Source organism: Sus scrofa, chromosome 3 (genome assembly GCF_054392235.1).
Source record: "Sus scrofa isolate SSC_HxYL_T2T_F1_AM1 chromosome 3, Sscrofa_HxYL_maternal_Yorkshire_Landrace_v2.0, whole genome shotgun sequence".
NCBI lineage: Eukaryota > Metazoa > Chordata > Mammalia > Artiodactyla > Suidae > Sus > Sus scrofa.
This window is the reverse complement of record NC_139385.1, coordinates 90,142,102-90,165,962: the sequence shown is the minus strand read 5'-3', so window position 1 is coordinate 90,165,962 and position 23,861 is coordinate 90,142,102. Positions and strand designations below refer to the sequence as shown.

The 23,861-nt window shown below is 37.9% G+C and overlaps 2 protein-coding genes across 21 annotated transcripts in view; one reads left to right on the top strand and one right to left on the bottom strand.

The window, feature by feature from the left end:
- UGP2 (UDP-glucose pyrophosphorylase 2) overlaps positions 1-14,935 on the top strand; it is a 56,283-nt gene extending 41,348 nt beyond the window's left edge. For 3 of the 4 annotated variants that reach the window (XM_021085835.2, XM_021085837.2, XM_021085836.2), the window contains exons 4-10: positions 3,590-3,775; positions 5,057-5,190; positions 6,345-6,642; positions 7,740-7,937; positions 8,473-8,715; positions 12,654-12,758; positions 13,875-14,935. In XM_021085835.2, coding sequence (XP_020941494.1) covers positions 3,590-3,775; positions 5,057-5,190; positions 6,345-6,642; positions 7,740-7,937; positions 8,473-8,715; positions 12,654-12,758; positions 13,875-13,982 — 1,272 coding nt within the window. In that variant the 3' untranslated portion in view covers positions 13,983-14,935. 4 annotated transcript variants of the gene reach the window in all.
- A 6-nt stretch (positions 14,936-14,941) lies between these two features.
- The window catches only part of VPS54 (VPS54 subunit of GARP complex), a 119,356-nt gene continuing 110,436 nt past the window's right edge, over positions 14,942-23,861 (bottom strand). For 12 of the 17 annotated variants that reach the window (XM_085019059.1, XM_021087458.2, XM_021087460.2 and 9 more), the window contains 3 exons: positions 21,898-22,005; positions 19,495-19,589; positions 14,942-16,351 (listed from right to left, as the gene is read on the bottom strand). In XM_085019059.1, coding sequence (XP_084875185.1) covers positions 16,246-16,351; positions 19,495-19,589; positions 21,898-22,005 — 309 coding nt within the window. In that variant the 3' untranslated portion in view covers positions 14,942-16,245. The remainder of the gene's footprint in view (positions 16,352-19,494; positions 19,590-21,897; positions 22,006-23,861) is intronic. The other 5 variants (XR_014841818.1, XR_014841814.1, XR_014841816.1 and 2 more) reach the window with 1 other exon arrangement.

Below are 23,861 nucleotides of genomic sequence, written 5' to 3'. Positions count from 1 at the left end.
TTAAGGCTGAAAAACATTCCACATGTGTATATACCATATTTTGTTTCATCCATTCATGTGTTGATGGGCATTTGAGTTGCTTCTGTTTTTGGCTGTTGTGAATAATGCTGCTGTGAAGGTGAGTGTACAAATATCTCTTTGAGACCCTGCTTTCAATTATTTGGGGATATACCTAGAAGTGGAACTGTTGGATCATACAATTCTTCTATTTTTAATTTTTTTTAGGAACCACCATATTTTTTTCCTTAATGGGCACACCATTTTTACATTCCCACCAACAGTGCACAGGGGCTCCAAAAGCAATTTTGTGGTTTTTCTTTAAATATTAACCATGTATCTTCAATGTTGCTATGCTCACATTATCCTAACAGTTTATTCATGAGGTCTTTAGATTTTTCTACATATAAAATCATACCATTAAAGTTATCACCATGATGGAATGGGTGAAGAATCTGACTGCAGCAGCTCAGGTCACTGTGGAGGTACAGGTTCCATCCCTAGCTGGGCACAGTGGCTTAAAGGATCTGGTGTTGCCACAGCCATGGCTCGGATTCAGTCCCTGACCTGAGAACTTCCCTATGCCATGGGTGTGACCATAAAAAATAAATAAAAATCATATCATCTGTGAATAATGACAGTTTTATCTCTTAATGGATATGCAAATTGAATACTAGATGGCAGTAAAAAGTGAATGTATTATAGCTACATACATTAATGTGAATAATTCTTAAAATAATACTGAATTAAAGAAGTCACAGGAGGATACTTTATAGGATGACTCACTTTATTTAAAAGTTTAGAGACAAAATTAAGTAAAATATTGTTACTATGAATACATACGTAGGTGGCAAAACTACGGAGAATCTGAACGAACATGATCAGGGACAGGTGCATGGAAGCAGCTGCTCTATGGCAGTATTCTTTTTAAATTTAGGTTTTCCTTTCAACCGTATATGTGTATTTTATAAACTTCTGTATATACCGTGTTTCACAATGAAAGTTTATTAGGTGAAGTCAGAAAACATAGGCCTGTCTCACCTTATGTAGAAAAAAAAATTGCTTCTTTGTATTCTATTTTTTAAAAATATACTCAAACATTAGATAGATTAAAAAGAACTCTGAACTAACAATTTTTCCTGAAATGAATATAGAACTAGGGGTTCAGTTAAATTGATTTTTCACACCCTTGTGAGACTTATGTAAATGTCAGGCTCTTTTCTAGGAAGTCAGAGGTAACTTCTAAATGGAAATAGTTGGCGCTTAAAAGATAATTCAGAAAATTATTGGCTTGGTCGCATTTGCTAGTAACTTTTGAGTAAATGTAATGCTCCCAAGAAATTCTCCTGTCTGGTAATGGATGCTTGAAGCCATTGTATCATAGTGACATTCCTTGTACTGACTGGTTGATTTCGGCAGCTGTGCTAGAAGGGATTCCAAGCTACCATAGTACATCAGGATGACAAGAGGTTGTGGCTCTGTCATCTACTCTTACATTTCTAGTAGTGTGGCACTTAAATTGACTTTCTCCCATGCTGTATTCTTTGAAATCCTTAAACAAACGATGTTCACGACAGTGAATTTAAAATATCCTTCAAAGAGTTTCAGTCAGCTGGGCCACAGGCATTGTGTGTGTTGGGCATCTGCGTTGTTATCACCCATATGTTGCCCTCACCTGGACCAAGCCCTACCAGGGAAGCAACCACTGCAGTCTGTCCTTTCCTGTCTCCCTCTCCTTTTCCTTAGTGGTTAGTGTCGCATTGTTTGGGTAGGACGGACTGGAGGGCCATAGTGCCCACAGGAGGGCTGTTCCCACTTCTGGTCTTTTTCTGTCACTTGCCCTTCTTTTGAATATAAATGACTGCTGAAGACTTCTTAGAGGCAGGTAACCAGGTAGGTTGGTAATCCTACCACATTAAGAAATAATTCAGAATGAGTCCTACTAGAGTGATAACCATTGGAGAGTCTTAGAGGGGAGTGCTTCATGTTCCTCATTATTTATACCACATAGGAAAATGTATTCATCTTCACTTGGCAGTTAATATCGTATCTTGCAGGGTAAAGGAAATGAGAGTCAGATTAATTTTTGTGGAAAGAGCTGTTAACAGCAGGAATCATGTGGTGAGGAATCCACACATGACATAAATGTATGTTTGACCAAGTATATAGGGATTTTGCCTCCACAGACGAATCAGTGGAGTGTGAACTTATCAACTCCTTTCCTTGTAAAAGACTTCATCCATCATCTGCGTACACACACACACACACACACACACACACTCTTTCCTAGTCACAGACTGTATCACACACACCTCCTTTCCCAGTCTTGTCTGTCTGTCTGTCTCTCTCTCTCACACACACACACCCATAGGTAGTAGAACATAAACAGCAAAGTGTTGGCTGAACATTTACTATATGGTTTTATTTTTTCATCCCTTCAGGTGTTATCTGTCCTCCACCATGATGTTACTAAAGAGTAGACTTGATGACCTAGACTATTAAACAAAAATAACAATAAATATTCTGTAAATGGGTAAAAAATACAATGTGATCTTTTTTTTTTTAATTTATTTTTTGTCTTTTTGCTATTTCTTGGGCCGCTCCTGCGGCATATGGAGGTTCCCAGGCTAGGGGTCTAATCAGAGCTGTAGCCGCCAGCCTATGCCAGAGCCACAGCAACGCGGGATCCGAGCCGTGTCTGCAACCTACACCACAGCTCACGGCAATGCCGGATCCTTAACCCACTGAGCAAGGGCAGGGACCGAACCCGCAACCTCATGGTTCCTAGTCGGATTCGTTAACCACTGTGCCACGACGGGAACTCCAATGTGATCTTTTTAAAAGCTTTCATTCTTGTTATAAGATGTTTAGTCTTGCTTGTACCTCTTTTTAAACAAAAGCGTTTGAGCTTCCACTATGTCATTGTTTCTTTCCTATGAGGGAGGAATTGGAGATTAAGGCTCTGTGCTCATTTCAAACTTGTTTTACTGTTTACACAACTCATTTTCTTACAGGCAAACTTGCTTTTGCTGGGAAAAAAAAAAAAATCTTTCAGATTGCAATAATCACACCCTTGTGAACCATAACAGAGCAGGTACTGTTAGCTTGTTTTGAGTATTTGGCACTGTGTCCAGGAATAGCACAAATATGTTACCAAGAACTGTGAGATCATATATATACTTCTCCAGAACTACACTGCATTCATAGTGCACCAGAAATATTTACAGATTTGATGAATTTTGTGTATCCTATTTGCTATGTTGAAGCAAATCAGGAATTCTGATTTTTTGAAGGTAGTCCAAGAGATTTGGATGTTCTCACCAGCCAAACAAATGTTTATAGACTAATTTTTCCCCCTCTTGTACTCCATTGTACTATAAGCGAACCACTGTGCGTGCGCAAGGGAAGTTGCCAACAAGAACCTAATGTTGAACCAGAAGGGCCCTGGACGTTAAAGGAAATGTAGTTGAAACTTTCCGCAGAGAAAGCCAGACTCTTTAAGCGAGCATGGCAATAACCCTGGTATTGATTTGGTGTAACTTCTCATAGAGCTGTTTGAATTATTCTTTTTATATTACTTTTTAAATTCCAGATTCAACCCTATGAAAAGATAAAGGCCCGAGGCTTACCTGATAACATATCTTCTGTGCTGAACAAGCTGGTGGTGGTGAAACTCAATGGTGGTTTGGGAACCAGCATGGGCTGCAAAGGCCCGAAGAGTCTGATTGGTGTGAGAAATGAGAATACCTTTTTGGATCTGACTGTTCAGCAAATCGAAGTGAGTAGTAATGTTTAGCCTTTCTCATGAGTTACCACAATTGTTCGTAGTTGTTAGGTTATTATAAATGTTATAACAGATGTGGATTTGAGCTAGTCAAGGGGCTTGCTATCTGTACTCTATTTATTAGTATATTAAAACAGCTTTGGTGTTCCTAAGGACAGATCCTTAGGATGATGCAAAAGGTTTCGATGTTTAAATAGGATTTGTAGTTGCTGAAATCTCTGGATCTATTTGTATTCTTCTCCTTTGATCACCCCACCCTCTTTCCCCTTCTTTCTCATGGTAGCTGTCATCACAGCTGGGATCATCTGGCTTTATTAACCCCTTTTGGGAGGCTGGGGAGAATTTCACATATCTGGTTAGGTGCCACGGAAGCTAAGAACTATTGTTGGCATCTCTCTTACGATAAGGTCATTAATTATAAGCATAAGCTCTTCGGGGGTGATGGCCCTAGCTGTTTCATCTCTTTATCCCTAGTGTCTCACACAGTACTGGCAACTGTGGTAATAAGAGCAATTGTAGTGGCTGACATTTATCCAGCACTTATTGAACACCAGGTATTATTCTGCGTTTTTTACATGAATTGACTCATTTGTTCCTGTCATCAACTCTGTAAAATAAGCACTATTATCATTTTACAGATGAGGAAACCAAGGTATAGAAAGGTTTATTTACTTGCCCAGGGTTCCCTAGCTAGTTAGCAAGTGCAGAATCAAACTCTGAATGTGGGACAGTCTGACTTCTAAGATCCTGTCTTCTTCTCAGCTCTACATTGCCTCCTAGCTCTTCTTAGAGATGGAAAAGATTTCAATTGGGGTGTGATTTACACTTCTTAGGCTGAATCCAGAGAAGAGGGACACATGTCTTGGTGACATTGTACTTTCATCCCCGTAGCGCTTTGGACACAGAGTAAAAAATGCTTAGTCGGCACTTTCCCATCCACAAAGGCCGTAGGGCACTGTGGCTGGGCACCCAGCTCGAGTCGGACCAAGGGGCTGGGAGTTGGGGGTGTCCTGGCTCTGCTGCTGACTTGACACCCCTCCGGGCTGTAAAATGAAGACAGCAGTTTCTGTCTCATTGGGTTGTGAGAAAGTATATGGTTAATTGCTTGGCAGAATGGCTTATGGCAAGTAATTATATTTGATTTCAAACCTATATATTTTGCAACTTATAGATGATGTTTTGGACATTTTGTAAGTAACTATTGAGAGTTAATTTTACACTTTGAAGCAAAGGAAAAGTAAGTCTGGGTAATCCGATGGTTGTTTTCCTCCCTAGCATTTGAACAAAACCTACAATACTGATGTCCCTCTTGTTCTGATGAACTCTTTTAACACAGATGAAGATACAAAAAAAATACTACAGAAGTATAATCACTGTCGTGTGAAAATCTACACTTTTAATCAAAGCAGGTAAAAGGAGTAATAAAATCAACTCTGGGGGATGTTACTCCTGGGAAAGGACTTTTTTGTTTTGTTTAAACAGAGCAGCCTCAAGATGTATGTGTGCCAAAGACTGTTTGCAAGTATTTAATGCCTTAAAGGCTGAATATTTGTTAATGGGTATGTGATAGTTATAATCACTCCTTGATTATGTAACTTCCTTTTTTTTTTTTTTTTTTTTGCTTTTTTAGGGCCACATCACGGCATTTGGAAGTTCCCAGGCTAGGGGTCGAATCAGAGCTGTAGCTGCCAGCTTATTACCATAGCCACAGCAACGCTGGATCCTTAACCCCCTGAGCAAGGCCAGGGATAGAACCCACATCCTCATGGATCCTAGTCAGGTTTGTTAACTGCTGAGCCACAATGGGAACTCCTGTGATTATGTAACTTCTATTTCTTAAAAGAGAATCTGCTTGAGATCCTGGTTCTCACAAGAGGTAAGAGGCAGACAATCTGTGCTGTTGATTTTCTAGGGAAGAAAGAGAACCACCCCTGAACATGTCTGTTAGTGAGAATGGACAGCATTTCCCATCAGCAAATATATTTGAGAAAATTTACTTAATATATCTTTCCTCTTGGAGAGCCATAAAATATATTACTATCTTAAAAATATGGGGTGTCCTCCCATCTGAATAGCTATAGAATACTTTTTTTTTTTTTTTTTTTTTTTTTGCTTTTTAGGGCCCCACTTGCAGCATATTGAAGTTCCTAGGCTAGGAGTCAAATCAGAGGTGCAGCTGCCAGCCTACTAGAGATGCAGCAGCGCTATCTCGAGCCACATCTGTCACCTATGCTGCACCTTGCGGCAAGGCCAGATCCTTAACCCACTGATTAAGGCCAGGTATCAAACCCACAACCTCATGAGTACTAGCTGGGTTCGTTACTGCTAAGCCACAATGGAAACCTATGGAATGCTTTTTTAGCAAGTATTACTATCTAGGAAGCTGAGTTTGGGGGCAACACAGATAATGAGAGATTTTCTAAAGTGGATTCACTTATGATCAATTACTACTGATAGACTGAAAAGGAGGGAGGTTTTATTTAACTTTAAATGGATTGTTTACGTAAAGATCTGCAGTGCTCTACAGACTTGATACTGGAACAACCTTTTTCTTTTTTTTAAGGTACCCGAGGATTAATAAGGAGTCTTTACTGCCTGTGGCAAAGGATGTATCATACTCAGGGGAAAATACAGAAGCTTGGTACCCTCCGGGTCATGGAGATATTTACGCAAGTTTCTACAACTCTGGTTTGCTTGATACCTTTATAGGTGAAGGCAAAGAGTATATTTTTGTGTCCAACATAGATAATCTGGGCGCCACAGTGGATCTTTATATTCTTAATCATTTAATGAACCCACCCAATGGAAAACCCTGTGAATTTGTCATGGAAGTCACAAATAAGACACGTGCAGATGTAAAGGTAAATACTGAGAGGAAGCAGTTTGGGGATTCACATCTTCACATATCATAGTTCAGACTTCTTACTGGAAAGTTCTACATTAAGCAAAACCTGCATTTATCCACTTGATGACCTAGCGTGGGACAGAATTCTAGAGTACCCTATGTTCCATCTGATATAACAATGTATATATAAATCTAGATTTAATAGTGGTAAAAAAATCATCTTTATATCTTGAATAATCTATATGGGCAATTTTAACTGAAAAAAATTCCTCATATGCCTATAGGATAATCTGAAACATATGTGAGATCACTTTCAGTAAGATTATTCAGACCTCTAATATTCTTATAGTTTGGTACTTAAGTGTTTTTATTTCATTGTTCCTTTAATGAAAATTTACTATTTCTACAGTGTATTTTTTTATGTTTTTATCACTAATATCTGCATCGTTTCAAAAAATGCAGTTTGATGCAAAGCAAAGATTTGTTTTTTTTTTTTTTCCACTTTGTTTAGTGATGATGACACTTGCCCTCTGATAAAATGGTACATAAGGTTTTCTTGCTATCCTCAGGGAGTGAGAAAAGTGGGCAGTGTGTGACTACTGGTATGGTTGGTCCATGGGCTGGGTTCTGTGCCTCTTAATGTTCCCCTCTTCCCACACTGCCATGGCCCCTGGGCTGAGGTCACTCAGGTCACTTCTCATCCACATGTGCCTCTGTTTTGCCTTTACACTTCTTATCCTAGAGGTAGTCAGAGCAGGCTCGGAGGTGGTAGGATTGGGAGGTTCAGGGATACAGTGGTTTGGGAATAAGAGGAATGGCTGTTCCTCTAGCAGATCTTTGGAAAGTGAGAAAGCCTCTGGTGTATTCCTAGGGCTTTTTATTATGGACAAGAGGACATGTATACAGCACAAAATGACAGACAACCTGAATTACTGTCTTTGGTTCCACCTTCATACGTGTGATGCTTTGTATCACAGATTGAATCACTGCCAATGCGTTTTATTTCAGGGGGATTTTATCATCAGTGTCTTTGCTGTATCATTCGTAGACTGTAAACAGTGTGGAATGCTGTGATTGGGAGAGATGTGGAGGTACTCTTTTCTACCTTTGCAGGGTGGGACACTTACTCAGTACGAAGGCAAATTGAGACTGGTGGAAATTGCCCAAGTGCCAAAACCACACGTTGATGAGTTCAAGTCTGTATCAAAATTCAAAATATTTAACACAAACAACCTATGGATCTCTCTTGCAGCAGTTAAAAGACTGCAGGAGCAGAATGCTATTGACATGGAAATCATTGTGAATCCAAAGGTAAGCCAGAGTTGCATCCCATCAGGTTCCCTAGTTCTACACACAGACCCACTGCCCACTCCCTCTGGCCCATCTGTTCCATTGGTCACTCCTTTCTGCCTGGTCAGTTTCTCCAGTTACCGGCCCCATCTTTCAGAGTCACATCCCTTTAGTGTGCCGAGCAAGCCATGGTGCCCTTACTTGACACTGGACTGTGGTAATGGCAAGAGCACTAGGCTCAAAAGTAGAGGACCTACCATAGTCTTGTTGCTGTGACACTTATAGGCTGTTTGGCCACAGGCATCTGCATGGGTTTTCTGAGCCTTCGGTTCTTTATTGTAAAATGGAAATGTTACTGAACAGAAGAATTATGATACTGAAAAAAAGATCACATACATATAAGCATCTGGCATATGGCAGGTGCTTGAGAAATGTCAGTTCTCAAATCTTTTGTTTCCTTTAATGGATCTTTGAAACCACTCCCCAAATATTAACTAGCCTATATGGAACTAAGTTGCTAAAACCTATTTTCTCTCTCCTGCTCCCTTTCTTACAGACTTTGGATGGAGGCCTAAATGTCATTCAGCTAGAAACTGCAGTAGGGGCTGCCATTAAAAGTTTCGAGAACTCTCTAGGTATTAATGTTCCGAGGAGCCGTTTTCTGCCTGTAAAAACCACATCAGATCTTTTGCTTGTGATGTCAAACCTCTATAGCCTTAATGCAGGATCTTTGACAATGAGTGAGAAGCGAGAATTTCCTACCGTGCCCTTGGTTAAATTAGGCAGTTCTTTTACAAAGGTATGTAATTATAAAGATATGATATATATATATATATATATATATGGATTTGGGTTCTTTTTGGGGTTTTTTGTTTGTCTTTTTAGGGCTGCACCTGCGGCATATGGAGGTTCCCAGGCCAGGGGTTGAATCGGAGCTACAGCTCCCAGCCTACACCACAGCCACAGCAATGTGGGATCCGAGCCACGTCTTTGACCTACACCACAGCTCACGGCAACACTGGATCCTTAACCCACTGAGCAAGGCCACGGATTGAACCTGCAACCTCATGGATACTAGTCGGATTTGTTAACTACTGACCCATGACAGAAACTCCTGTTTTTTTCATTTTTGACTGCATTCACAGCACGTAAAAGTTCCCAGGCCAGGGATCAAACCCATGCCACAACAGTGACAATAACATATCCTTAACCCACTGAGCCACCAGGGATTCCATGAATTTGTATTATTGTGTAATAATGTGTAATTATAAAGATATGATACACATATGAATTGGAGTCTAATTACAGTCTTCATGGCTGATCTGTTATATTCTTCTGTGACATCTTTTAAAGAGAAACAACCACAGAAGATGAAGATGTAACTCATTTTTGAGCAGACTGCTGTAGAGTAGAAAAGAATGTTTAAGGACATTTTATTTTATGTCTTACTGCTTTCATTAGTGAGACAGTGTTAATTCCAGTTTAACAGAATTTATTGAGCCCCTACCATGTACAAGGCAGTGTCTCAGGTGCCGGGTATTTAGCAGTAAATAAATAGATAAAAATTTTGCCTTCATGGATATTCAGCTGGGATAAGGATTATAATAAGTAAATCAAATGTATACTTTGCCAAGTGATGGAACATGCTAAATAAAGCAGGAGTAGGGAGTGTGTGGGTAGGGTGGTGGTGATGTCATTTTACACTGGGTGGCCAGATGGCTTCACTGAGAAGTTGAGTGCCATGCAGGTATCTGAGGCAAAAAGCATTCTAGGCAGGGGGAATATGAAGTGTAGTAAAACCCGACCCTAACACGGTAAGTGGAATCCAAAAAACTTAATCACATAAAAGGCTGTGATGTTAATGCAGCGAGAGGGGATCCCAGTTCAATCTCATCCTGGTTGTGGTTTAGTACCACCTGGTACTGCCTCATATATTCGTGGGCTATGATTCTGGGTCCTGTGGCTGCCTGGTCTTCAGTGCCTCCCTCATCAGTCCTGGTGCTGCAAGGACCTACCGTCTTTCCACATCCTGACACAGAGTTGCTAACCATTTTCCACCAAGCCTCATCTTCCCTCCCACTCTTTCTAGCCTCTTCATACCCTGCAGGAGGTAAGAACTTTAGCTGCCTCAATTCGAGAATAGCGGCTGGAGTTCCCGTCGTGGCGCAGTGGTTAACGAATCCGACTAGGAACCATGAGGTTGCGGGTTTGGTCCCTGCCCTTGCTCAGTGGGTTAACGATCTGGCGTTGCCGTGAGCTGTGGTGTAGGCTGCAGACGCGGCTCGGATCCCGCGTTGCTGTGGCTCTGGCGTAGGCTGGTGGCTACAGCTCCAGTTCGACCCCTAGCCTGGGAACCTCCATATGCCGAGGGAGCGGCCCAAGAAATAGCAACAACAACAACAACAAAAAAAAAAAGAAGACGAGAATAGGGGCTGAGTGGGAATGGCTAGTTGCTCTGAAGATGTTCTAGGGACACTAGCAAGCACAATATGGCTAGAGCACAGTGAGCAGGTGGGGAGAGTTTGTAAGGGAGATAACAGGCCAGGTTGTATGAAACCTGGTAACTGAATATTGGGCATGTGGCTCTTTTTCTTTCTGGTGGATGAGAAGCCACTGGAGAGTTGTGACCTCAGGGGTGAAGTGAGCAAGGGTACAATCAGGAGGACAGGGAATAGGCTGTTGCTGGAATCCTGGCTTTGACCAGGGAGGTTGCAGTGGAACTAGTGGAATGTTGACATTCTGAGATATTTTGAAAGTTGTATCTACAGGATCTGCTGCTGGACTAGGTAGGAGGGGAGGTTAAGAAACAGTTGAGTAAGGAAGGCTTCAAGATTTTGGGGCCTGTGGAGCTGGAAACATGGAATTGCCATTTACCAAAACTCAAGAAGGCTTAGGTAGAGTAGGTTTGGGGGAGCAGAATGGAGAGTTACATTTTGGAGGTACTATACTTGGAAATTCAAATGGAGAAGCTGAATGTAAGAGTCTGGAGCTCAGAGGAGAGATCTAGAAGAGATAGGTAAATTTGAGAGTTGTCAGTTTATAGCTGGTATTTAAAGCCATGAGATAAGGATCACCTAGAGAGTAAATGGAGGGGAAGGGAGAGGAGTCCAAGAATTGAACCCTGAGGAATTCTAAGGCTTAGAGGATGGAGATGAGGTGGAGGAAGCAGCTGAAGTGATTGAGGAGCTATAGGTGAAGAACTCAGTAGAAAAACTATGAATATGTGTGGCCTGAATGCCAGATGAAGAAAATGTTTCAGGAAAGAGGGAGTGACCATTGGTGTTAAGTGCTCCTGCTGATTCATGAAAGATGAATGTGAATTCTCCATTAGATATAACAGTGTAGTGGTTCTGGAAGTCTGACCGGAGCAGATTTAAAAGAGAATAGGAATTCCCTGGTGGCCTAGGAGGTTAAGGATCTGGTGTAGTCACTGCTGTGGCATGGGTTATATCCCTGGTCTAAGAACTTTGGTATGCTGTGGGAACAACCAAGGGGGAAAAAAAAAGAGAAAATTAGATGAGAAATTGGAGATGTGAATGTAGAAAAACTTATTCAAAAGTTTCGCCTTAAAGAAAAACAAAAATGGAGCCATAGAAAGGGATATAAGATTTGAGGATTTGTTTTTTAAAATTGGGAGAATTATAGCATGCTTTATACACTGATGGGAATCGATGCAATCCAGAGGGAAGGAACACTGAAGAGGAAGAAAGGAGGATTGCTGGACAGTAGGCATACGAAGGGTTAGTTGGAATAGAAGGGGTCCAACCTCAGTACTAAGAGGAAGAGGCTAATGAGCTAGGGGGCAGAGTGGGTGGTGGTGGCAGAAGCCAGTGGAAGTTTTCCTGTTGCTTCTATTTTTCTCAGGAAAATATGAAACAAGGCCATATAGGGCAGTTTCTAGCACCAGTAAATCTTAGAAAATAACAAGAAGCAAAGACAGTGATTATTTATTTATTTATTTATTTATTTTTGTCTTTTGTTGTTGTTGTTGCTATTTCTTGGGCCGCTCCCGCGGCATATGGAGGTTCCCAGGCCAGGGGTTGAATCGGAGCTGTAGCCACCGGCCTAGGCCAGAGCCACAGCAACGCAGGATCCGAGCAGTGTCTGCAACCTACACCACAGCTCACGGCAACGCCGGATCGTTAACCCACTGAGCGAGGGCAGGGACCGAACCCGCAACCTCATGGTTCCTAGACGGATTCGTTAACCACTGCGCCACGACGGGAACTCCCCTTTTTTTTTTTTTTCGTCTTTTTGTGTCTTTTGTTGTTGTTGTTGTTGTTGCTGTTTCTTGACAGTGATCATTTATAATGATAATTTGTGCTATTGCTCTTCCTAAGCTATATTCCATTTCTTCTCAGTCCTGCCCATCCCATAAAGCCCAGCACCAGTCTAACTTTAAACCGTGATGATCTCTCCCTTTTTTTCCAACCAACTCCAGATATTGTGAACTACTTTTCTAGCTCTTAGCATGTTGGCTGGTTAGCTTTTTATTTATTACTGTTTTTTAAAATGCCTGATCTACTCAGCTGTAGTGTAAATTACTTGATTGGTCTCTATGCATAGGCTGTTACAAACAGCTCTCACTGTACATACAGTGAGTGCTTACTAAATAGAGTTGTTCCCATAGAAGCCCTGAGCTTGACCATAGTTCAAGTAAACTATCTTGTTAACTTAATCCCTGCTTTTCTGTTAATCCATTTTTGAAACAATTTTTATGTTTCTATTTTTCTTCAGGTTCAGGATTACCTAAGGAGATTTGAAAGTATACCAGATATGCTTGAATTGGATCACCTCACAGTTTCAGGAGATGTGACATTTGGCAAGAATGTTTCATTAAAGGTGTGTTATGATGAAAATTACAGTTCTTATAGCTTTACAAGACAGGTTTCATTTTCTAGTCCTAAATTTACCTTTACTTTAAGGAATACTTCTTAGTCTGTGCCAGGTGTTTATAAGAAATACATTTAAAACTTAAATAGCTTATCACAATATTTAGTATTGATACTGTCTTCCATAGATAAGCAATAGTTAAAATACAGTCATAATTGTTGTATATAGGGGTTTTTTTGTGGAATATAGCAATCAAATGGAAAGCAAACACTAAAAATTGAACTGGTATTATTTTATTGAAATATGACAATCTTTAAAAGAATCACTGTTAAATTAGCCATTAGTTCACTAAAGATGACTATGAATGAAAGTAGAAAAAAATGACAACTTATACTGATTATATTCTAATCCTGTTAAAGTACTTTGTTGCCATGAGTATGAAGATGTTCATTCACAGTCTGTAGTGCTTGGGTACTGTGAGTATCTTTCCAGCCTAGTATAGGAAATAGGAAAACTATGGGTTATGAGTATTAAAGCTCAGAACCAAAGATACAGTAGTTTTTTCCTAATCAAGTATATCTTAAAATTCCATATCTAGATTTCATGTGCTCTTCCTATTAAAGCTATTTAATTGAAGATTTTTTAAAAACCCCAAAAAGATATATATATATATACACACATATATATACACACACAACTTTATTGCTGATACTGATCTAAACAGTTTCACTGAAGACATGAAAAATATATCATTAAACTGTTCTTTAAAAAAAAACCCAAACCCATATGTAAATATAAACCAAGCACCTTTTAGTTTATGAAGGTAGAGAATTCTGGTGGCCTCGCAAGTAGTTCTCTGAAAGAGCCAGTCATGCTGTGGCACTGGGTCCACTTCCCTCTCCTAGATTCCTTGCCTCCTTATCAGAGACAGTACCAGAACTACTACCAGCATGGTGACAGAAGGACACATTACAATTTTCCTTAATGTGTTGCTTTTCATGTTTAATATTGTTTATAAATATTTTAACTGGAGTTTCTACGTGAATGTGATAATTGTAAGAAAATCAATTGCATTTCAGCTACAGTTGCGAGTACACTTTTGCTTTTTGTTTTCCTGTCCCTTAGGGAACAGTTATCATCATTGCAAATCATGGTGACCGAATTGACATCCCACCTGGAGCAGTATTAGAAAACAAGATTGTATCCGGGAACCTTCGTATCTTGGACCACTGAAATGGAAAATACCATGTACACTTTATACTAATTATGGGCTGAATGGTTTCTTACAATTACATGTTCTCTAGGATTCTAAAATAGGCAGGTGCTTTACTCTGTTACCATACCCTGCAGTGTTAATTTCTAAAGTAGAGTTTTCTGCAGTATGCTTTTAGTCTAAGAAAAGCATAGGTGGAAGCAATACTTTTCTTTTTCAAAGAGGATCCTGAAAGTTAATTCATCTTAAAGTGCAATATTGTTTAATCTTAAAACTGGGGCAGCTCTGCTGGAAAATCTTTTAACGGAGGCCTCAATAATGATCACTTTGAACTGCTTGTGATTTCAGAAATAAAGCTGTGAAGCAATACATGTGTACACTTATACTTTTCAATGTTAACTTTATGAAATGGTGAAGAAAAATGGTTTATATACTCTTGCTAAACAGTTACGCTTAACGGTCGGAAGATTTGCTCTTGGAATACTTAAGTGCTCACTGGCCAGATACCTAACAAATCCAGTTTTTGCATTTACCTTAAATTAACTACATCATTATTTCCAAGAATTAAACTTGAAGGCATTCAATACCTTTCATCTAGTTCTAAAGCGGGGATGCCTGACATGCTTTCCACAAGACTTTATTTCCATTTATCGAAATAAAGGTGTTTCTTTTCCCAGCGGAAGGGGGAGATGGGGTGGGTGGAGGTAGGGCATTTCTTTCACATCTTTGTTCTCTAGTATAGTGGGGGGTGGGGGGTACAGCTTTATAAAAAGTTACCTTTCCTTGAAGCTTCATTTCTTGAAGCTTGCTTGTTGTCACTGAGAAATGTTCATGAATAACCTTCAACCAATGACTTGAATTGTGACTTTTCTCTAAGAATGGGTTACATTTTCCAATGCTTCCATACTTGTTTTTGAGTAAGCTGCTTGTTTAAAGTTTACTATATTCTATTAAAAAAAAGTTGTCTTTTAAAGTCTGATAATTTTTTACAGCTTTATTTTAGACAGTTTAAGAACCAATGACATACCTCTGTAATGATGAAGGAAAGAAAACAGGCTTTCCTTTCAGGAAACCAAAAAGCACAAACTAAGACTGTTTCATTGTACATAATCACCACAAGGTTAGGCACTCTGACAGGTTAGGCAAGATTCCTGGTGTGAAGTGATGCACAGGCACTTTCATTTGTAGAGTGCTGCTGATTCTAATTTTGAAGGTAGGTATTATAAAAGTCTTTAAATAACTTACTCATCACCTTATATTTCTGGCCCCAACACAGCAGCCTATATTGTAAAAGTTCTGTTCCTTCCTGGTCTTTGTTCATACACACATTGAAAGTAACTTACCAACAAGAACCCAAGGGGGCCATACTTCAGTGTTATCTCAGTGTTAAAATAAGAACTCATAAGTAGGCAGAATATATGAAAATGTATTCTTACCTCTGTTAGAAATAAAAAGGAAAAAAAAAAAAAAAAAACCCAAACACCCAACCCTTTATAGATACTTTTATAAAAATACAGCTGTTAAAACTGCAGGCTCTCATATACCATATCTGAAACATATTTAAATTAGTATAAATAAACACCAAAAATCTTACTCTTTAATTACTACTGTGATCAGCCTTTCAAGTATTTAGACTATTCTGGAAGGCTTTACGCAGTTGACATACAGCGGTGGTAGAAAGATTAAATATGGGTCACACAAAGCCTAAAACTTGACATTGGTTACTGAAACAAAAATTGATGAATTCCTAAATCCAAGCAATCAAAAGATGTTTATTTTTTATAGAAAGATCTGTAAAAAAATAATTTTCAAACAGCTTTACTTTCATAGAGAAAACTTTCTACAGAAGTTGACTAAGATTTTAATATTTTAAATTGTACCATCATTAAATAAGGTGGGACACCATATGAATTTCATTGCACTGGAAGAAATGCAAAGCATTTTTTAATATAAAGTATACAGAGCATTCTAGTCAACTACAGCTGTGTTACAGCTATGTGTTCTTTTGGATTTGGTCCAAAGAAACCTGAGTCTGTTTCCATAGAGAATGAAAAATGTTATAGATACCTGATCAGTTACTCCTCTTTGAAGGAAGCACACAAATGGCATTCCTTGTAGATCCCACTGAATCCCAGTTTCCCAACACTGATACTTTCCTTTTCCCCTTCCCCAACCCCAGTTCGCTTTGGGTTCCAGGTTCAGTTCTTGCGTCACAGGCATCCATATTTCATCATAAACATACATCCTGTGGTCAGATGAACTACCCAGTTTTCCAGTATGTCATCACCTTTTCTGTTCCCAGATCTCGGCCATGTTTAGGTCCAAATCTTTAAGGCCTTTTAAGGCTTGAAGATTTCCAGTGTAAAAAGCTACATCTGCTGTGACCAACCTAGACATCAGAGAGAAAATTATTTTTAATCTCACTTTCTTTTCAAATAAAGTAGCAATGCTCACAGGGTAAGAGTCCTATCCTAGCTTATAAGGATTATTATTTAAAATTTAGATTTCTTAGGGACCAAATGTCAACAATTTAGGATTTTTGCTATCATATAGTCAGATCATTTAAGTGCTCTCTTTCAACAACACTGAAAATGAATAAACCAGTGCAGGCTGGACCAGTTTCGTAATTAATTCTGCCCAATAAAATAGATCTATAACAGTATGAAATACAAAAGAAAAAAAACAGCTTATGCTGGTTTTTTTTTTTTTTTGATCAGTGCCACTAGAGCATACATGTATATGACTAGTGAAATCAAGGGAAAGAGGTTTCCTGAGTGCCATCCTAAGAAGTTAAATGAAGGCTGGGACTCATATATGTAAATACTACTGGATATAAAACTTGATATTGATAATATAACAATACTTGATGAAAAAAGAATTACACTTTTGAGTACTGAGCTGTCACTTTAATGCCTATGTCACACTAATGTCTGAAAGAACACTCCTGGAAAGAATGTTCAGAAAAACAGAAATATCAAAGTTCCACCACACAGAGAATAGAGATTGGCCTGGTTAAATGTATGTGTTGACAGATATGGACCAGGGAGAAACAAATAGGACATCTTGATTTAGTATTTGTAAAAGAAGAAAAGCAGCTTTGCTATTTTAATGAACACATAAGTTGTGGATTGTTGGACCACAAGGGACAAAGGTATTGTAAGCACCCTTAATATGTGTACTAGACTAATTTATTAATACCTTTGGACTTAGGTACTCAATGTTTCAGCTTTTGTCACATAGAATTTAGTAAGGACTATATATTCCTCATTTAAAACTCATCAAATTCGGGCTGCATTAAAATCCACGGATTCTAAATTATCACATTTCTTGTGATAATATATTAAGTACACTGAAACAGACATCGATGGCTCAAAAAACTACAAAATCTTTTTAAAGCAAGCTTCTCATTAAAAATTAAATGAAATTAACATAAACCTCCATTTTAAAATATCATGTTTAATAAACAACTATTTACAGTCTATATAAGAAAGTACATGGAAAATATGTTTTACATCAAAGTTGAAGAATTCTGTTTGATAAATGAGCACATTAAGATATCTGTAATATATATAAAACCAACAAAGGATTAGTTTGAAGGCATATGCAAAAATTGAAAATCAACAAGAAGATCATACTCAGAAAAAATGGGCAAAGAATATGAACAGAAAAAGTCACAGATGAGAACACCTGAATGACAAATATATGAAAAGATAACATTAGGAAATGCAAACCAAAATAAAATACCATTGTATCCCATTAGACTGGCAACAATTAAAAAGTCTACCACAAATTGCTGGCAAAATGAAAAAAAGTAGGAATATAAACTTGGTACAGCTACTTTGGACAACATTCTGGCAAGACCTAGTAAAGAGAAAATGTACATTTGGTCCACGTGTAGGTATACACCCTAAAGAAATGATCACACCATTAGACATGTATAAAGAAATATCTTCACTGTGTAATGATGTAACGGAAAAAAGCAATGTCCTAATATTGATCACTAAATGAAATGAACTCATTAAACATCATTGATTCATGTGGGGGAATACAACAAAATAGTCAAAATGGACAATGTCTATATGTTAACACAGGTAAATCAGAAACAATGCTGAGTGGAAAAAGCAAGCAGCATATGTACAATATACCATGTAAGTAAATTAAAATTATAAAACAGCTCCACATTTTTTTTTTAGATAGAGACAATAAATAAGAAGGACTCAGAAGATATAGACCAGATTTACTAGAAATGTTGCATAAGGGTTGGAGGAAAGAGAAAGGGACTAGAGATGGGTTCAAGGGATACTTGAGCTCCATTTGGAATGCCATTTTTTAAAAAAATGTTAAACATTTTTTTCAAGTGAAAATGACAAATGTTAATAATGATCAATTCTAAGTAACAGGAATATTTTTCAAATATCTTAAAATAGAAAAAAAAATCCCATTAAAGAGAAAAAAGTGCAGGGCTAGAGAGAAGAAGGAATAGGGAGCAACTGCTTCAAGGGATTTCCTCTTGGGATAGTGAAATGTTTGGAACTAGACAGAGGTGGTGGTTGTGAAGGCACTGAGTGCCACTGAATTGTCAACTGTATGTAAATGGTTAATTTTATGGTACGTGAATTTCACTTGGAAAAAAAGAAAAGGTACCATTTTAGAGCCGTTTCAGGAACAAAAATTCCTTTTAAGCTGATAGTTTGTTACGTCTTTGGCTAGAGTCTAGAGATTAATTTTTTGGGAATTCTATCTTTCAAGGGATGATTCAAAGACGTAATTTGATTTATACAGTCTTAGTGTCTTTAAAAGTATGTGACAGTGAAGATCTCTCTAAGGTTGTACTAACCCCTAAATGGCTAAGTTAACAAGAAAAAAAAAGTGATGAATTAACTTGGATGCTTCAGAACTATTGGTCTGAGGAAAACCAACCAACCAGGTTTAATTATGGGAATAAAAGTAGAGGGATATGAGTGAAATGGGCCTTAAAAATAGTATTAGTGGAATTCCCACTGTGGCTGTGACACTGTCTTTGAACTTTTCTGTGGCTTTGAAATTTTTGAAAATAAATAATTCTTTTAAAAAAAAGATTCTAAGTCATATATATATATATATATATATATACACATATACATATATATATATATATATATATATATATATATATCACTCTCACCAATAATACACATAGTTAGTTCAATGGCTTACAATAAAATATGTACACAGTTACACTTATTTTTTATAACCTGTGTAAGAAATAAAGCAGATTTTATCCTTCTCATTTTATAAATAAGACACAGAGGTTAAGTAACTTTCCCAGGACCTTATAGGTATGAAGTAGGACTTTTGAGTTCTGTCTGGATGGGTGAAGACTATTGGGTAACTTGACCATGACACTTTAACTCTGACAGACAGACAGACAGACATAGATACCTATCATCTCCACAGAGGAAAAAATAAGGCAAAAGGTCCTCACATGATTGCAGTGGAAAAGCAAACAATTCAATATGGAAGAATGTGATAAAAAGTATGTTGAAAACATACCCATTTTGAGGTCCTCCATCATTTATCACATTTAAATGAGACAACTGCTTTTTCAAGTGGAGTTTGTAACTTGCATTAATTCTTAAAAATAACATCTGGAAAAGAAAATTAACTTTCTTAAAGCTCTATTGACATAGAAGATGTAAGAATCTGAGTATTATTTGGAGAAAATATTTTTAAAAGACCTTTGTTTTGGCATAAACTTTTAAAATGCTCCTCTGAAAGCATTTCATTGCTATGTCAGTACAGTTTTTCTCCTTAGTTGAATAAAAGCTCTTTTTCTGCTTTTCAGCAACACTTCTTTTAATGATATGACTTATCACTCTGTTTCTGTGCCTTCGAAGTCCTCTGGGATATGTAAGTGGAATCAACCATACAGGTAAAAAGAATAAAAAGAGATGGAGATTTCCGCAATGTATTAACTAGGAACTTGATAGAGAAAAAAAAAATGGTAGAGGCAAGGCTACTATTAGCCTTCTAAATTACCTGAAAGTATTTATTGCTCCATATACAGATTTTTTAAAAATAATGGCTATAGAATGCAGCGGCTTGATGTGGGACCTCAGTTCCCAGACCAGGGATTGGACCCAGGCAGCAATACTGAAAGCACCGAATCCTAACTACTACACTACCAGGGAACTCCCTACATGCAGATTTTTAATGCAATGGCCTAATACTTCTTTGGGAAATACCTGACCTGAAATTATATAGAATAATCTATGGAAACTATTTTGTGAAATATATTTCTCATGGGAAAAAATACATAAAGTCATCTCTGGAAAAGTTTTATGGAATTACTGGTACTCAAGTGATGATGCTGACAAAATCTGTAACTTTTACCCAGGTTTGACACGAGTTCCCTTTAAATAATGATGCAGATAAAAACACATTAGGAGTTCCCACTGTGGCTCAGTGGGTTAAGGACCAACATTGTCTCTGTGAGGATCCCGTTTCAAACCCGGCCTGGCTCAGTGGATTAAGGATCCAGCACTGGTGCAAGCTGCAGGGTTGGTTGCAGATGTGGCTTGGATCTAGCGTTGCTGTGGCTGTGGTGTAGCCCTCAGCTGGAGCTCTGATTCTACCCCTAGCCAGGGAACTTCCATATGCCACAGTGCAGCCATAAAAACAAAAAAACAAACCAAAACCAAACAACGACAACAACAAAAAACCACATTAAATACTAAATACTAGAGCTAAGCTCTGCTCTAGAATTAGAACTCAGATGGCAAATCCAGAAGGTCAGAATCTCAGAGGTGGGGGATCTTAGATGTGGAATGAAAAGGATGGCTTGGCTAGGAAGATTGAGAAAGAAAAAGGAAATCCTAGTGGGTGCTCCACATGTCAAGTCTCCTCAGTCCTCAATGAGCCCCGAAGGAGTTTGACGATGATATTTAATCAAAAGGTGGGTATGATTAATGAAAACCTGGGGAAGTATGAAAATATGGTAATAGCTAGTACGGGATGGAAGTGTGAGGTGGCACGGGAAAGGAGACCAGCAGGAGCAAGAGGGCAGGGAAAAGACACTAAAAAAAGCTACTCTCTGCTCCCAAATACCACTTCCATGTACTCAACCAATTAAGAGACAAACTGAAATAACAAACTTGTCTGAAAAGCAAAAATCCCAGTGGAAGTTAAGATTATTAGTCATATAACAACTAGGTTTGTATTAATCATAACATTCACCTGGCATAACGGGACCAAACTAAGATAGGTAAAGGAAACTGGCAAAAAAGATATACTGGAAGCTTTAAAGTACTAGGTGAGGAAATAGAGGGAAACTGGGGGTAGGAATGTCACCAAAAAGTAATAGAGTAGGGAAGACTATAGGGGCAGAGGGTGGATAGTTCATAGGTAGGAGGTCCCATTTTGCTATTTCCTGGCTGTGCCTACTACACATCATTTATGCCGATCCAACAGATATTAATGTTATGGCATATTAATTGAGTTACTTTATATGCCACCTCATTTTTAAGCCCATCACAAATTCCTCCCCTATCCAATTTGGATTATAATCATAGTAACATACTCTAATATTTTATTAATAAATGCTAATTTTGATTTTCAAACTAATAATGTAATAAATGATGTAAGTAGAAGCTGGGACCTCTGATGACCCAATGGACAAAGGAAAATCTGCTGTTTAAAATTACTGACCAAAAAAAAAAAAAAATCACAGACCATACAGCAAAGCTATTATTGCTCTGCACTGTCAGAGTAAGGGGCACTTTGAAATCAGAAACATTATCCATGCTCCACAAATCAATATAACAACCAGAAAAAAATAATAATCATATTAGAATATGAGCTAAACCTAACTAGGCCAAAAGTACATTAAAAAACACTCTAATTTTGCATGCATATTATGTTATGTATAATGAAGTAGTTTTAGGAATTAGTACTCACTTGTGTTTGTTCTTCTGGAAGGAGATCAAATATAGCTTCATGCATTTTTGTCATTTGCTTACAAATATTCCTGAAACAGGCAGAAGGAACAGGAGCTTTCACCTCATACTGGCAGGGAAAAATAATGAGAATTATGTCCGTGTCCTTTGGATTGCATTTTGTCCCCTCTATTCCCTAAGACATAGTTTCTGTCCCTACACTTCTTAACTCTGATATAGCTGAAGTTCACACTATATCAGAGTTAAACTTACAGGGATACTCATGCACGTCTCAAGAACCTCTTGTTAAAAATCTTAATCGATCTTGAAAAAGCCAGCATAATTTAGTGGCTAAAAACTTAGGCTGCTTCTTTCCGTAAGATGGATTGCTTGGATTTAAATTCCAACTCTTAAAATTCTTAACTATATGACATTGGGTGAGTTACTTCTCCACACTGTGTATATTTCTCTATATCTCAAAGAGCTTGCTATGAGCATTTTTTAAAAAACGGATCATAAGAACACAAAAACAGTTCTTGATACAAAGAAGGTACTCAAAAAATGTTAGTTCCTATTCTGGCTCAATATACAATGATGAATCATTACAGTAGGCCCTCTAAATTAACAGATTATTTTTTAAACATGATTTTAAAAATGTGTTCAACATGATCATATCTGAAATCAATATAACTGATAGAATTAAAATGTTCTTTTTCTTTTGTAGGTGGGACAATATAGTAATCAATTTACCCTAAGGTTAAGAGAAGACTTTTTCAATGATCTGTACTTAATATTTTACTCATCTTATATTCAGAACAGTATACTAGTATGACTTGGACAATCACCTTTTGACCCACATTTTACAATTCGCAGCTTAATTTATATATCATTTTCATTTATAAGGAAAATTTGGACTAAATAATATTTTAGATGCACAAATCTTATATGGTTTATTAAAATGATGAGTTCCAATACACTGCTGCAGCAGGACCATGGAGAGGCTATGTTACTGCGCCAAGATAAGCAAAGTTGAAACCACTCAAGGATTTCTCTCCCTAGCCTAGAAATACATCCAACATTCCTTTATCTTATTTATTAATAACAGTTTTAAGATATAATTTGCATACCATAAAAATCATTCCTTTAAAGTGTACGACTGTTTCTTAGTAAACTCAGTTACACAATTATTCACTAACTTCTAAACATTTTCATCACCCCAAGAAAAAACCCCATTCCCATTAGCATGCATTCAGCCCCTGCAACCACTAATCTCCAGAAATGGAATCACACAACATGTGGCTTTTTGTGACTGGCTTCTTTCACTTAGCATGCTTTCAAGGTTCATCCATGTTGCAGCACCTGTCTGTACTTCACCCTTTTTATGGCTGAATGCTATTCCACTGCATGTTATACCATAGTTTATCCAATAATCAATGGACATTTGGGTTATTTCTACTTCTTGGCTATTATGAATAATAATGCCACAAACATTCATGTACAGGTTTTTGTGTATACAAGTATCAATTCTGAGTATATACATAGAAGTGGAATTACTGGGTCAAAAAACTCCACGTTCAATCTTTTGAGGAAAGGCCAATATGTTTTCCAAAATGGCTTTACCATTTTACAATCCCACCCAGCAGTATGAGGGTTCCAGTTTCTCCATATTCTCACCAACACTTATTATTGCCTTTTTTATTTTAGCCTTCTAAGTGGGTATGAAGTAGTATCTCACTAATATCCCGTTATCTTAACTACTCCCCTGTCCTAAGCTGCATAATATCCTCCTAAAATTCATGTCCATCTGGAGCCTCATAAGATCATACTGGACTAGAGTGGGCTCTAAATCCAGTGGGTGTCTTCATAGAATAAAGGAGAGGGAAATATAGACACAGAGACACACAGAGGGAAGAGGGCTATGTGACGACAGAGGCAGAATTGAAGCAATGCATCTACATGCCAAAGAATGCCAACAATTGACAATAA